At 38.4% G+C, this 16,702-nt stretch overlaps 1 protein-coding gene and 1 pseudogene across 1 annotated transcript; both read right to left on the bottom strand.

The window, feature by feature from the left end:
* Window positions 1-289: 289 nt before the first annotated feature.
* LOC125316328 lies at window positions 290-2,831 on the bottom strand (annotated as a pseudogene).
* Window positions 2,832-3,915: 1,084 nt separating this feature from the next.
* LOC115738290 lies at window positions 3,916-10,641 on the bottom strand. Its single transcript, XM_048284480.1, has 5 exons — window positions 10,597-10,641; window positions 7,514-7,609; window positions 7,106-7,218; window positions 6,105-6,382; window positions 3,916-5,043 (listed from the first exon to the last, which is right to left on the bottom strand). Exons 2-5 carry the CDS (start codon window positions 7,541-7,543, stop codon window positions 4,232-4,234), a joined length of 1,233 nt encoding a protein of 410 aa, XP_048140437.1. The 5' UTR covers window positions 7,544-7,609; window positions 10,597-10,641; the 3' UTR covers window positions 3,916-4,231.
* Window positions 10,642-16,702: the final 6,061 nt, after the last annotated feature.

The raw sequence follows: 16,702 nt of genomic DNA, 5'->3' as shown, positions 1-16,702 counted from the left end.
AGTATTGTTAAGTGATGTGACAGACTTTTATTGAGCGTTGAATAGGACCCGCTTATTTATATATTTATTAGTCGTGTGAAATTCATATTCCAGCTTTATTACATGGAGCATTACTCTTTTTAATTAGAAGGCCATGCCCGATGATATTTGCATTAGCATCAAATGACATTGGCCATAACATAACGACCGATTCAAATTTAATATCAGTTCGAGTGTGCACCTCCTTTTTAAACTATTTGGAGTTCTAAATTCATAAATATCATCACTCAAAATTACATATACCATCTCTTTATTGTTTTTCAAGTTTTAGCTGCGCAACCCGAGTATTTGAAAGTTGGATGAAAGCACCAATGACGCAATTAATGATCACTAGCTAAGAAGTAAGAATTAAATCGAATTTGAACACGTAAGTAATCTCACGACATTGAAACGCGAAATAGAGAAAAAAAACATTCCAATATTAGATCGTCATAATTAGAGAGTAACGAGGAAATTACCTCTCTACCCTTGTACCAGGGTGTCCAGTTCTCCGTGACGTTGAGGCCGGGCTTGTTCAACGTGTATCGAGTCGACGTGACCGGGGCTCTCCCGTCCGTGTCTCCACTGTATCGCGAAAGGATTCATTAATTAATTAAATAAAACCCAAGAATTACCAATTTAATTAATGAATGTAGATTAAAGCAATCAAATTAATCAATACCTGAAGACCCATAAACGAATACCCCCACCGATGAGTTTCTTCAGTAGTGGGAGGACTGAAAGGGGCGAGTCTTTTCCAAGAATTGTTCACCTCCACGCTTTTAATTAATATTTGACACAAAATTAGCACAAATCAATATCTTTATAATAGCCTAGTAATCGCGAAAATCAAGCCCGCCCCCGTTTGTTTCGCGTACAATGAACTATCTGGAAAATATTTTCTCAGAAATAATTACTTGTGTCGTTTGAATAATTTGTCAATAAAAGAATACTTTCATCACCGACAACAATTTATGTCTAAATATTTTTATGAACCGGTGAAAATATTTTTTGTTCATTCATTTTTGTAAGTGATACCGGCGGTCATTGTTGGAAAAAAAAATGCTTGCCAAATTTTCAATTTCTCGCGAAATAAACACGGCTCGAGAAATTAATTTAATCACCTGCAAACAAGCCATGGTCGAGGGATTTGGGTGACATTTGCATGCAATGCGTGCTGCACGTTGGGAAGGTTAAAGTAAGTTGTGGTGTGGTTCAGCAGGGATGGATCGTAGCCTGCTGACGTAAGAGTTCCTGCGGGATTAAGAGAGATTTCCGTCATTAGCTTAAGCTAATTATCTCGGAAAATAGAAAAGTTAATTTGAAAAATAAAGTGAAGGGACAAATAATCAAGGAAGAAAAGGCACCTACCAAATGAACGTTCGATGCGTCCGCTTTGGCTTGCGTGTTTAAGAGGTAGTCGGCAAAGGGTCGGTCGAGCGGACAAGCTAGGGAGTATAAACTATACAAGTCGATCATCTTGTAGAGTTTGTTGTACTCGTTAAATACATTAAGAGAATCTCTAGTCGTATTTCCGTTGCTGAAGTCGCATTTGGCCTTGATTGAACGATAGAGATCGTCTGAAATCAGGGCGTGTCCCCATGCATAATCGATCATTCCCGTCGGATCCGTCTCGAAATCCATGTATGCATTTCCCACCTGCATATTTAGAAGTCTCGCAAGTAATTTTTTTTTTCATTCTTATCGGTGGATATAATAGGGAAAACCATCGAATAAGATCGTGTTTAGTCGAGCATTAGAGTACGCACGATGAGGCCTTTAAGGTTTATGTAAGTGTCATTAGTTGATTTTTGGTTCTCATCGTAAATTGTCTCCGCAAGTTGTGGTACATAGTGCCCCGGAAAGGAGGAAAAAATCCATTTACCACATGCATTAATTGATTAAATAGATTTTCTCTCAAAAAATAAAAAAATCGATATTTGAAAAACTTGTAAAATCAATTGTAAGATTAGGGTCGATAATTACTAACCTGCATAGCTTTTTCCTGCTATATAGAACTCGCTTGAGTTGTACTGTGGAAACCTTTTGAACTAATTCAATAGAAATATGTGGGCATCTCTTGCTGTTAATAATCACATAGAATTTCATATCTGCAAAGGAGGTTATCTTTAAAACTCTACTAATTGATTTAATTGTAACAAACCTGTACTGTTGTTGCCGTGTTCTATGGTGTCGTTGGAGTAGGAAAATCTGACACCGACCGGTGATTCAAGGAACAACAAATTCGTAGTTGCGATTGTTAAGGCAAAACAAAAAAGGGAGACATCATTTATGAGACGATATATGATGTTACAACTAGGACATTGGTGATGCCCGATTGATTTAAGTTAGAATGCTGAATAAGCATACTTCTTGCCGTTCTAATTAAGCTGGTGAAAAGAAGAAAAATAAATATACTCCTGAGCTCGGACAATTGGTTGAGGCATCGGGAAGTTTCGATTCGGAAATTGGAGGTCGTTCATGCAAATCTTGTCGCTTGCAAACTATACTCGGTCAGGGCTTCCTGCACAGATCAAGGACTTGGGGTTCAACTGGTTCGTGGGATGTTTCACTGTGGCCGGTTTGTACCCTGGATTGAAAAGAGGAAATTTGACAAGGGTATTTATGTTATATCTAATTATCGAAGTGCAATAATAATAATAAAAAAGAACTGACTAGACAAATAGAAGCAGGGCGACGAGCAATGACAAGACCGGTCTTCACTGTTTTATCTTTAGTCTTCGTCTTTTGGGTTCATTGACACCCTCAATTGAAGGACAGCATTGAATTGGTCCAGGTTATTACCTGATCATTTTAATTGACTCTTTTCTCTTGTACTTTGCAAAAACTAAGTGCCTCAAAGTTCCAAGGGCATGTGAACTGTCAGAACGTCCCAAAAGATCAAAAAATAAAAAAATTAAGAAAATAAACAACAACATAAGAGCGGGAAGTTTCCCATCTCGTTAAGGTTGTTAAACTCCTATGTAGAGAGAGAGAGAGAGAAGCCCTAATCCATGATAATTTGCTCTCGCCGAAGAGATTACGGTATTCTTAACAATGCCAAAGGGAATAATATGCTCCAGCAACAATAGATTGCAAAGATTAAGACTCTTCAAAGGGATTGGAACAATCGTGTTTTCCTCTCAATAGGTCGACGGCATCCACAAGTCGTATCAAATCCTAACCTAAAATTTTCGGTGAACAACGGCTGCTTGTCAAAGCTAAAGATGAGTATGCAGGGATTCGTGCGCGTTTTCAAAGGAAACAAGGTTATGATTTCCAACGTCTTAGGTCCGTATGGACAGAATGATTACGCTGAGGGTAGTTGGAGTACATGGAGTGTGATAATCCTCTCATCCAAAGCACATTGGAAAATTATTGTTTGTGGAGTTTCATGATCATGCACAGAGAAAAGCTGCTGATCGAGTTACTATTCATGATAATGAACAAGTTGAGGCTTAGAGCTTTAACCCCGTTCTAAGGAATCATGATAATGAACAAGTTGAGTCTTAAAGCTTTAACCCTGTGCTAAGGAAAATCCTTTGATCTACCAACCCAAAAAAGAAGGGAAAGTCCCCTTCATCATCTCTGTCAACCAAAATGCCAATGTCAGCTGTGACTAACCATTCTTGCAGAAATATCACCTATCACGATCGATAAATAAACCCACCTTCTTGCACAGTCGTGTACTGGCTATGCTCAGTGTACCTCCACAGATCACAAGAGATTACAAGTCATCTCTAAAGATCTAGGGGCATCCAGAAACAAGACTTCGCAAGCAACAAATCCTTAATTCTTACAGTCACATCTTGGCCCATGGGAAGGATCAGAGGAATGGCATTTCAAAGTCGCTTGCAGTTAGAATTTCAACGGTATCATCAAAAACAGTGGTGAAGATAAATTATTCATACGGCAATGTGCTTTTAATTTTCTAATCTTTCTAAGGCACAACAAAAGTAATATGAATTTCAGCAACAGTTTGCTGCCTATCCTAAAACATGACAAGAACTTGTGGAACTGGTACCTTTCGCTTCATGAGAAGCTAGAATCCAGCAACTAAAGAAAAGTTGACCACTGCAGGTCTGAGGCTCAGGTGAATGATCCCTGAAACATTCGATGAAAAAGTAGCATGAACTCGCATTACGATCCTAAGGAGTGAGAAAGTTCTCTAGTACATAGACCAGGCAGTATCCATGTCCCAACACTCACCAGCCTAGCTCCACCTTCTTCGTTCTTCCTCTTCATCAACTGGGACATACCATGCCGGTCGTCGCTTCAAGTTACTAAGACGGTAGTTCAAGAGCACTTCTTCATCACATAGTGCCCGAGTAGCCACCAGAACTATTGTCTTCAAAACAGGGACCTGTAACCCGCTATTTCCTACACCCCCCCACTTGAACCAAAAGCTGCCAAATCTTCTCATATTAGCTTCTTCTCCCCTTCCGAACAATATATTTGGAATATAAGCCCTCATGTTCTTCTCCGTCAGAGGAAAGTCGTAAGGACAAATCATGACATTTGGATCTATGCCCTTCGCAGGGTGATTAGCAAAATGAGCCAAAGCTAGTGGATTTCTACGCTCCAACACATCAACATTATTTCCCGCCTGTCTTCCTTCCAAAGGCTTACTAAGGACCTTCCAAACCCGGTCAGATGCACGTTCATTGTTTTGCATAGTACAGTTGATATCCATTGCACTAGAGCCATCCCACACTTCTCGGGCATTGCCACCAGCACCCCAAGGCTGAGCATTTATCACGGTTGCATCATACCTAGTGATTAAATACGGGTTCTGTGCGTCAACCCGGGGATATCCAGGAATATACCGGTAATATGAAGGGGAATATATGACCCCAGGGTACAAGGCTACCACGGTACCAACTTGAGCCTCGCCATCTATAAATAAACCTTGACCGGCATCCTTATGTGGAATTTTAGATGGTTTAACAGCAAGGGTGTAGCCCATAAGATCCTTTAACCTTTGAGAGACTTCAATGCATTTCAATGGCCTTGTCTCAGTTATGGCTGTGCTGAAAAGAATAATATAAGTACTGAGATACAGAATAATTCACCCTGTTTCCATAAAGAGGAACAAAAATGACAAAACTTAGAGGAGATGCCAATGCCAGATATATCCTTTCTAATGCAAAAAAAAGTAGGTGGAAGATAAACTCAAAAGTCATGCCTCAACACAATAATGAATAGTTCATGTGTATATTAATGACATAAATCATTTTATGCTCATTCATTCTCGAATATCTAAATAAACTCAATCCTACATTTATAAACACTGAGTTCATCCTCCAAGCAAAACATTACATAGTCAACTGTGGTATGGCTGTTGCCCCTAAATTCAGTTTGAAATGAATGAAGTTGAGGAGCAAGGATAAGCTACTGTTGCCAACTCATACAGATCATTCTCTCAAGTAGGAGAATAATAATTCTCTACAAAAAATGATCGTGGAACAGGCCTGGAAGAGGATAGCAGCTGGTGCCAACTGCAATAGCCAGACTTTGAAGGATTTGGCTCCATGGCAGATTGCACAGCAAAATTTCACTAGAGGAAGCATAAAACCACCTTTGAATGCATAGATATATATGTGTTCCACTTGTTCTCTGCAACCTTGTGGCTATGGTATGGCACAAGTGACATACATTGAGCATTTTGGAAGATAAAAAAGTACCATATGGCTTTTTGAGAAACAGAGACAGCGCCATACTAGCTGGACAATTGGATAATGCTTTTAAGACGCTTTAACATTACTTGATTCAGAAATACATTGTGTTGCACCTTAACATTGTGCATGTGCAAGGTAAATGGAACATAGAGAAGGAGACAGAGCGCTATACATAACTAGACATGTGATAGTCCTTATGAGAAGCTTTTACATTTCTTGATTCACTTAGCATTGAATTTACACCCAAATGAACAAAGCCATCCATCTTAACGAATGAAACAGCCATCCATCTTAATGAATCTAAATAGCCATCCACCTTAATGAATGGGAACAGCCATCCACCGTAACGAATAGAAACACGATGCTTGCTTTCACGGAAAAGGATGAGATATGTGCTAAAGAACTCACCAGATCTTCTCTCGGTTGATCCACTTCCGCCTACAGCAAAACTAAGGCCACTGCGATGATGAACTTTACTTGCTACTGGAGAATCAACTGCTGGAGCAGTATTTGTCTTGATAACATCGGGAAGAAGAATCTCATCCATGAACTTGCAAAAAGATTTAAGTTGAGAATGGACATTTTCTTGGACTTGCTTTTGTTGCTCAGCAACAGAAGCATTACTGGCCATCTGAATAATCTCCTCTGCATCTGACTCTTCAGCATCCCCACCTAAACAGTTGTAGCTGAAAGAGAATTTTTTTGTCTGTGAGTCACAAGCATCTGGATGTAGGCAATTATCGATATTGAGGAAGATTACCAACTTATTTCACAGCACTAAAAGATCATGCAGAAAGCAAAAGAAATCATAGGGCAAACATAGAGGACAACCAAATGGCAGCAAGAAATGATTAGAATTGAAGAGCAACATCATCCAAACGTTTAACTCTAAGAACCATAAAGGACCAGTAATTCGTATATAGCCTAGAAATTTCACTAAATTCAACAAAAGTGAAATTCCCCTCAAACGCAATAAAAATTCTCCTTTTGAAACATTCTTGTTTTACAAAGAGGAGGGACTCATCAGCAACAGCAGAAATCTCCTGGGAATGATGGAATTGCATGTAAGTGCAATGATAAAAGGCACCAGCAGTCAAACAAGAAACCTGTTTCTGTATTGTGTCATTGTAATCCCAATACAAAGTGTCTTCACATACAAAGCATTTAAAATGTCTTCAACAAACAGTCGAGATCTCATGTTTGTGATCCAAGTTCAACGGCAACCGACCCCGCAACGAACAGTTTCTGAGGGAATTTAGAAGCACGCCTCGAACATTGCACTAAAGACAACAAAATTATGAACATACAAACAACACTGCCAAGCTTGATGCAATGCCCACCATAGGCCGCAACTTCCAGAAAACAAATGGAAAAAAAAAAGCCTAATTTCACAGAATCACAGGAGTCACCTGGTGTATAGGAACAGGCGATTTATATCTGTTTCGAATTGAAGCTGCCTCGGATCTCTCGCAAACATGGGATTCTTTGCGAACATGGGATTCTTTGCGAGAGTTTTCACGGCCTGCAATGGCACAACGATTGCGCACGCCAAGAGTTATCGCAGATTCAAAATGGCACAAGAAGAATCCACAGGAAAGCGCCAGTCAACGAAATGCGACACGAATGAACTCGTGGGCATTACTTTGCCGAAACGTTCGCGTAAAATGCTGCAACCCAAACACGAATTACGGGTAAAGATTTTTCAGCGGCTTCAGCTAATGCCTTGAACAAATTCTTGAAAAGACCCGAGAATTCATGTGGGAATCGTTTGAAGAATCTACTCAAACGTCGATTAGAGAGAGAAAGAGAGAGAGTACCTCTTGAAATTTCTGAAACAAGAACGCCATGGGAAGAAGGTGGAACCTCCCTGTTCCTCGGTTCTCGCTGTCCTCGCCCAGTCGCGATGTGTTTGTTAGACGCGGCCGGTTCGGTGGAACCGCCGGTTCCGGTTCCACGAAAAGGTGGAACCGGAACCGGCCGTGAAAAATGGCGGTTCCGGTTCGGCTTCGGAACCGGCGGTTCCGGTTCGGAACCGCCGGTTCATTCCGATTCATTTTTAATAATAATTTTTAAAATAATAAATAATAAAATAAATATAATAAATTATAAATTATAAAATACAATTAAATTGTACATTGTAATAAAATATGGGAAAAAAAAAAAAAGGAATGGGCTTGAACTTAATGAATTATCATTAAGCGACCTACATATCTTCTTGGGGATAGAAGAATCAAAGCCCTATGTAGTTCTTTTTACCTTTGAGAACCCCAACTTACGTCATCGTCAATCGTCGCTACCCGTTGTGGTACCCGTGGCGGTGGTATCTCCAACATCATCGCTAAAAAATTCGTGTTCACGATCTAACTCTTGGTGTCGATATTTCGCCCTCGTCCAATCGCCGACACAAGCTTGAGCTTCCACGAGTCCGGGCTTAATCTTGAACGGCGAGAGTCCAAAATTAATCTTCCGTAACTAAATGCTTGTTCAACCGCAACCGTTGAAGAAGGGGTTGCTAATATTTGACGAGCGATGAGGGCGAGAACTGGATACTCGATTTGGTGACTCTTCCACCACTTCGGGATTTCGAAATCATGTACTATGTTCTGCATCATCACGAAACTCAAATTGAGTGGTTAAATATTTTTCTAATTCGAAATATTACCCGTTGCCCCTTTTTTTTTTTTTTTGCCTACTCTTAAGCATATTATACCCTCTACTAAGTGAACTACCACCTTCGCTACGTGAGGAGGTAGATTGTAAAGATCCGAATCACTTAAACCATATCTACTACAAAATTCTTCATATAATGCTACTATAGATTCTTTAACATGTCCTAATATATTTAAAATATCTATTGAATCATCCAAATGTAAACAATCATGATAATACACATTCAAATAATCTTGTAAACCGTCTAATTTAATACGTGGATCAAAAACAATACCAACTAAATAGACAAGAGGAATTTGCAAATAATAATGCAACCATTTTTCTCGCATTACTAAAATAGTTTGACCTAATTCGGTATCTTTTTCATATTCACTAAAAACACTACTAATATTAACACACTCTATTAAAAATAAATGCGTTGTAGGATAATAAATACCAGATAAAGTCTTAGTAGCATCATTAAAAATTTTCAAAATATCTAAAATTTTCTTACAAACGTCCCAATGTTGAGGAAGTAAAGTAATTTCGGGAATATTTTGTGAAATAAACATACATAATAAATCTTTATATTCAAAAGTTTGCGAAAGCAACTCGTACGTAGAATTCCAACGAGTCGGAATATCTTTTGGAAATCTTCTTGGCCTTCTCCCATTTTGTTTACAAAATTTTCCCCATGATTTCATACATTGGGGACGACTCCATAAAAATTTAATTGCACTTTTTATTGGGGCAAGAGAAGTGTCAAGAGTTCGTAAACCATTTTGTACACATAAATTTAAAACATGACAAGCACATCTAATGTGAAAAAATTGTCCGCCAAAAGTGGGTTTGCAAATATTTTCTAATTCGGGAATAGAAGCGGTATTTGCGGCGGCATTATCAAAACCAATTGAAAATACTTTATTTATTAAATTATATTCTTCTAAAACTTGCCTAATTATTCTATAAATATTATGAGCCGAATGGCTTTCATCAAAAACTCGGAATGCAATAAGTCTTTTTTGAATCATCCAATTGTCATCTATCCAATGACACGTGACACCCATATAACAATGAATTTGCCAAGGATCACTCCAAATATCGCTACCTATATGCACACGTCCATTGAATTCCGCAAAAAATTTTGCTAAAGATTTTTTTCCTTTTTTATAAAGATGAAAAACTTCGCGTTTAAGAGTATTTTTTGGAATAGTTGGCGCTATGCGGAACCAACGCAAAGTATTTATCAAATATTTCATATTAAAATTTTCACCAGTATTAAACGGAGCATGATCAAGGGCAACATATTCACCTAATGTTTGTTTATAAAGTGCTTCGGTGAAACGAAATAAAGGATGAGGCTTAGAAGTGGCGTACCCGGAAATTTGTTGTTGCGTATTGTCGATCCCCGCTTGCGTTGGATGTTTTTTCGTCAAATGCCGACGGAATGTTCCGTAACCGTCTCCTTTCGTGAATTTATAAGTTTGCGAACAATATTTACATTTTACATTATACTTACCTTCGACTTCATCACGTACCTTGTCGAAGTGTAGCCACAAGTCCGATGTATTATCTCGGCCCTTCCGTTCCGGCTCATTTGCCGTTGACGTTTCTTCGACACCAGTGGGAGGATGAAGACTTTCTTGTGTTGGGATGTGCTCGACGTTCGGAATCGGGACATAGTTGATATTATCGTCGTCGTCTTCCCAACTTGCATACTCACGAGGATCGTATTCATGAAAGGGATAGTCGGAATCTCCCATAGCCATCTTGCCCTTGTCGGCATTTACGCTTCCACTTGCCATTTTTTGAGAGAATTGATCGGGATTGAGAGAATTGGGAGAATTTGAGCGATTTGAGAGGATTTCGGAGAGAATTCGAGAGATTGTTCAGAGAATTTATGACAAAAATGAAAGGGGAAGCATATGTATTTATAGGCAAGAATCATTTTTTTTTTTTTTTTTTAAAAAAAAAAATGAAAAGCAACGGCCAATTTGGCCGTTGCACGTTGGCAACGGCCCAAAGCGGGCGCGGGGGGAGAGGGGGGGCCGGGCGAGAGCCCAACGGCTCTCGCCCGGGCCCACCATCTTTTTTTTTTTTTTTTTTGCGGTTCGGAACCGGCCCGGAACCGCCGGTTCCGGGCCGGTTCCCGCGTTTCCGGAACCGTGGGCCCGGTCAACGGGCCGGTTCCGGGCCGGTCAACGGGCCGGTTCCGGGCCCACGGGCCCAAATGGCACTCACTAGTGTTTGTGCTGGTGCCTGTCAAGCCGCGAGGGAGCTTAAAACCCCCCCAAAACCCTTTCCATTAAAGAATTTCATCGCAATCGGCTATGTCACACGTGCTTTTCGCACGTGTTAACATTTTAATTTTTCGACTTTATGCTTGTTTGAGTAAAAGTATTTTTCACAAATTAATTTTTCGGACTTTCGCCCGTTTGGTTCCTCAAAAATAACTTAATCGACCGAAAACACTTTTCGCGATGTGGCCGCCGTCGGCCGATCTTGATGGAGGGCCCGCGACCGAGGAAGAAAAAAGAATGAAGAAAGAAAAGAAAAATAGAATGAAAATACAAAATATAAGGGAATTAATTTTATGCACTACGGTGCACATGTGACTGGGAGCTTGTAAACGAGGTGAAAAGATGTCACATTGGCCGATCTTACGCACGGAATTGTCATTGTTCTCTCTCTCTCCGGTCATAATGGAAGTGTCTATTGACCGCTTTCATTATCATTATTCTTTTTGTTATTTCTCCGCAATCAACTTGGTTCCGACCGGTTCGTGTTCTCTAGGGCACACTAAGTATAAAAGAAAATTTGAGCCAGGGCATTATCACCTAGAGGTGGCCACGGTTCGGAACCGGTCGGTTTTGGTTCATGAATTGGCGGTTCCGGTTTGTGGCCACCCCTGAATGGGAACCGACCCATTAAGGAGCGGTCCCGATTCCGATTTGGAACCGGCGGTTCCAGGGCGGTTCAAAGGTCGGTTTCGATTTTTATATTTAATTTTTAAATAATAAATTATCAAATAATAAATAATAAATTATCAAATATAAATTATCATCAAATTGTACAATCGTAATCAAATTTGGGAGGAAAAAAAAGGGGGGGGAAAGACTTGAACTTAATGAATTATCATTAAGCGCTTACATATTTTCTTGGGGATAGAAGAATCAAAACCTATATAGTTCTTTTACCTTTAATAATCCCAACTTACCTTATCGTCAATCGTCGTTCTTGTTCCAGTAGTTGTGACGGTGGTATTTCCATCATCATCATTGAAGAATTCGACTTCTACGTTGCAATCCATCTCTTGTTGTCGAAATTGATCCTTTGTCCAATCATCGTGACAAACTTGAGCATCCACCAAATTCGGATGTAATATTAAACATCGGTCGTCCAAAATTAATCCTCCAGCACTAAATACTTGTTCAACTACAACCGTTGAACAAGAGGTTGCTAAAATCTTTCTTGCGATGAGAGCGAGTGTTGGGAATTGAGTTGAATGCCTCTTCCACCACTCTAGAATTGGAAAATCTGTGCTTTCGGATTCACCAAATGTTGCAATGCCAGAGGTCATTGAAAATGTTCCTTCCTCTTTCATTTAATGACAATTTTCTTCCCAATATGAGTGAGCCTAGATACTACATTAGCAATACTTCTTAGTACCAAATATTTTCTTCTCTAGCCATTATGTTACACAATACAAAAACGAAGAGTGAAGAAATCCATATGGGGTTTGACAGTAATTTTATTTTGTCCTCACATGAGAGAATTTGTTTTCTTTCTTTTTTGGATTAATATCATGAAAAATCTCAAACTGGTACACATGTGACAAATTTACCCCAAACTATTTTTTTTATCACAAAAAATCTCAAACTAGTACGGTTGTGACAAATTTACCATAAATTATTTTTTTGACCATAAAAAATCCTAAACTAATTGTGACAAATTACTCCTGAACTAATTTTTTCTACCATAAAAAATTTCAAATTGGTATATCTGTGACAAATTTACCCTCGATTAATTTAGGTTAATACCACAAAAAATTTTAAACTGATACACCTATAACAAATAGATGGTACAAATTCCAAGCTGGTACACCCGTCAACTGTCACATGTCATATAACTTAGCACTTTAATGGTTAGATATAACAAAAATTAATGAAGGATAAATTTGTCACGGATGTACCGGTTTGAGGTAAATTTATCACGGGTATACCAGTTTGGGATTTTTAGCGATTAAAAAAATAATTTGGGATAAATTTATCACAAGTGTACCAATTTGGGATTTTCCGTGATATTAACCCTTCTTTTTTTTTTTTAAAGAATGTCTCTCCGCACAATATCAAAGCACGGATCATCGTACAAGACCAAGGACAACTATTGACGAGTTCCAAATTCTTATGGCAATTTCGCAGAGAGAGAGAGAGAGAGAGAGCATCGCAAGGAAGAAGCGGGGGCATTTTGGGAGGCCGAAACGGTAGTGGAAAATAGTATAACCAAGAGATTCCGCTTGTGTGGTTCATCCTCAACGACGAAGAGAGGTGGGTCTTACTCGGTAATAGCCATCTTCTTCTTTAGCGTTAGCTTCACTCTATTTACTTTATTTTTCCTTCTACTTTTCTACGTTCTTAGCAAGCTCTATAATCTAGTGAAAGAAGCTCATCGGTCCGTTCCTTATGGTTTTCTATTTTTTTGACTGTTCAATTTTTGAATTTTTTAAGAGTTTTTATGCCAAGTTGGAGAGAGAGAGAGAGATTGGTCAAAGTGGATTATCATCAGAATGTTACATCAGCGCAGCACACTCGGAAATTGTTCCTCCCTATTTGGTATCTTTTTTCATCCTTTCACTTGCCCTTTCGATTTTTGCTATTTAAATTCCATCTCACTTATATTTATTCCTCACTTATTGATTTATGTTGAAGCACCTTGGAGGTTGCAAGAAGATTGTGCGTAGGTAAACTTCTTTGATTAATCATTTTTTGGCGCCCATGAACGAATTCCAGCGTTTTAATTTACCTTATATTCATAGAATTTTCTATTATAGTAGTTTCAAATGAAGATAATCAAGCGTTATATTGATTTTTCTTGATTGGCTATCCAAAGAAAAAGGGTAAATATATGGCGCTCTAGGATGCAGAGTGGTAGTGGCTAAGTTGAAATATTCAAGATAATCAAGTGTAATGCAATTATATATACATACTAGACATGGCCAGTTCTTCGGAACCGTCGGTTCCGGTTCGAGAATCGGCGGGTTCGGGCCGGTTCCAGCGGCCGGTTCCCGAGCCGATTCCGATTCTGTTTTTTAATTTTAATTTTTAAAATAATAAATAATAAAATAAACACAATAAATTATAAATTATAATTAAATTGTACATTATAATAAAATGTGGGGAAAAAAAATAGAGGATGAATGGACTTGAACTTAATGAATTATCATTAAACACCTACATATCTTCTTGGGAACGGAAGAATCAAAGCCCATGTATTTTTTTTACCTTTGATAACCTCAACTTACCTCATCGTCAATCATCGCTACCCATTGTGGTACCCGTGGCGGTGGTATCTCTACAACCCTCATTAAAAAATTCGTGTTCTCGATCCAGCTCTTGGTGTCAAAATTTAGCCTTTGTCCAATCATCGACACAAGCTTGAGCTTCCACAGACTCCGGGCTTAATCTTAAACGATGAGAGTTCAAAACTAATCCTCCAGCGCTAAATGCTTGTTCAACCGCAACCGTTGAAGAAGGGGTTGTTAATATCCGGCGAGCGATGAGAGCGAGAACTAGGTAATCGATTGAATGATTCTTCCACCACTTTAGGATTTCGAAATTTGTACTATGTTACGCATCACGAAACTCAAATTGAGTGGTTAAATATTTTTCTAATTCAGAAATACTACATGTTGCCCCTTTTTATTTTTATTTTTTTGCCTATTCTTGAGCATATTGTACCCTCTACTAAGTGAACTACCAGCTTCGCTACGTGAAACGATGGATTGTAAAGATCCCGAATCATTTAAACCATATCTACTACAAAATTCTCCATATAATACTACTATATATTCTTTAACATCTCTTTGTATATTTGAAATATTCATTGAATCTTCCAAATGTAAACAATCATGATAATTTTTTTTTTTTTATAACCGAGGTGTCTGCGCGGTTGGCAAGCTTGTGCTCAAACCAATGGTGAAGCACGACTAGTCCTCGGGAAAAACAATCATGATAATTCACATTCAAATAATCTAGTAAACCGTCTAATTTAACACGTGGATAAAAAATAATACCAACTAAATAGACAAGAGGAATTTGAAAATAATAATGCAACCATTTTTCTCGCATTACTAAAATAGTCCGATCTAATTCAGTATCTTTTTCATATTCACTAAAAACACTACCAATGTTAACACACTCTATTAAAAATAAATGCATGGTAAGATAATAAATATCAGATAAAGTATTAGTAGCATCTTTAAAAATTTTCAAAAAATCTAAAAAAATTTTGCAAACGTCCCAATGTTGCGGAAGTAAAGTAATTTCGGGAATATTTTGTGAAATAAACATACATAATAAATCTTTACAATCAAAAGTTTGACGAAACAACTCGTATGTAGAATTCCAACGAGTCGGAATATCTTTTGGAAACCTTTTTGTCCTTTTCCCATGTTATTTACAAAATTTTCCCCATGCTTTCATAAAATGAGCACGACTCCATAAAAATTTAATTGCACTCTTTATTGGGGCGAGAAAAGTGTCAAGAGTTCGCAAACCATCTTGTACACATAAATTTAAAACATAGCAAGCACATCTAATGTGAAAAAATTATCCTCCAAAAGAGAGTTTGCAAATATTTTCTAATTCGGGAATGGAAGCGGTATTTGCGGCATATTATCAAGACCAATTGAAAATACTTTATTTATCGAATTATATTCTTCTAAAACTTGCCTAATTATTCTATAAATATTCTGAGCCGAATGTTTTTCATCAAATACTCGAAATGCAATAAGTCTTTTTTGAATGGTCCAGTTGTCATTTATCCAATGACACGTGACACTCATATAAGAATAAATTTCCCAAGGATCACTCCAAATATCGCCACCTAAATGCACATGTCCATTGAATTCCGCAAAATATTTTGCTAAAGTTTTTTTTGTTTTTTATAAAGATAAAAAAGTTCGCGTTTAAGAGTACTTTTTGGAATAGTTGGTGCTTGCGGAACCAACGCAGTATTTATCAAATATTTCAAATTAAAATTTTCACTAGTAGTAAACGGAGCATGGTCAAATGCAATATATTCAGCTAATGTTTATTTATAAAGTGCATTAGTGTAACGGAATAAAGGATGAGGATTAGAATTGGCGTACCCGGAAATTTGTTGTTGCGTAGTGTCGATCCCCGCTTGCGTTAGATGTTTTTTTGTCGGATGCCGACGGAATGTTCCGTAGCCGTCTCCTTTCGTAAATTTGTATGTTTGCGAACAATATTTACAATTTATATTATACTTACCTTCGCCTTCATCGCGTACCTTGTCGAAGTGCGGCCACAAGTGGGATGTACTCTCTCGGCTCTTCGGTTCCGGCTTATTTTCCGTCGACGTTTCTTCGACACCGGTAGGAGGATGAAGATTTTCTTGTGTTGGGATGTGCTCGACGTTCGGAATCGAAACAACGTTGATATTATCGTTGTCATCTTCCCAATATGCATACTCACGAGGATTATATTCCGGAATAGGATACTCAGAATCTCCCCTAGTCATTTTGCCCTTTTCGAATTTCTCGCTTCCACTTACCATTTTTTTGAGAATTGATCGGAAATCCGATTGAGAGAGAATTGATGCGGGATTGAGAGAATTGAGCGGATTTGGAGAATTTGAGAGAATTGTTGAGAGAATTTGTGAGAAAAATGAAAGGGAGAGGATAGGTATTTATAGAGAAGAATTAAAAACAAATCAATTTTTTTTAAAAAAAAGCCTCTCCCTTTCATTTTTCTCACATTAGCCAAATTGGCCGTTGCATTTTGCGGGGGGGAGGAGGGTGTGGTGGGCTAAGTGGGGCAAAGAGCCCAACACCGACCCACCGGGGCCTTTTTTTTTTTTTATAAACGGGTCGGAACAGCCCCAGAACCCGCGGTTTCGGGCCGGTTTCAACAATTATGGAACCGTGGGCCCCGTCAACGGGCCGATTTCGGGCCCCTATTCCAATTTGGCCATGCCTAATACATACACAAAAAATTAGACGTGATTTCTCTATTGTGTAACACACATATAGTAGAAAAAAAATCATCAAATAAGTTTTCACCCATTCACTACGAAAAAATAATAATGTTGAGCCTAATTTTTTCTTTCGAATGTCC

Source organism: Rhodamnia argentea, chromosome 8 (genome assembly GCF_020921035.1).
Source record: "Rhodamnia argentea isolate NSW1041297 chromosome 8, ASM2092103v1, whole genome shotgun sequence".
NCBI classification, from domain to species: domain Eukaryota; kingdom Viridiplantae; phylum Streptophyta; class Magnoliopsida; order Myrtales; family Myrtaceae; genus Rhodamnia; species Rhodamnia argentea.
The sequence above is the reverse complement of the archived record's forward strand: the minus strand, read 5'-3'. Positions and strand labels throughout refer to the sequence as shown.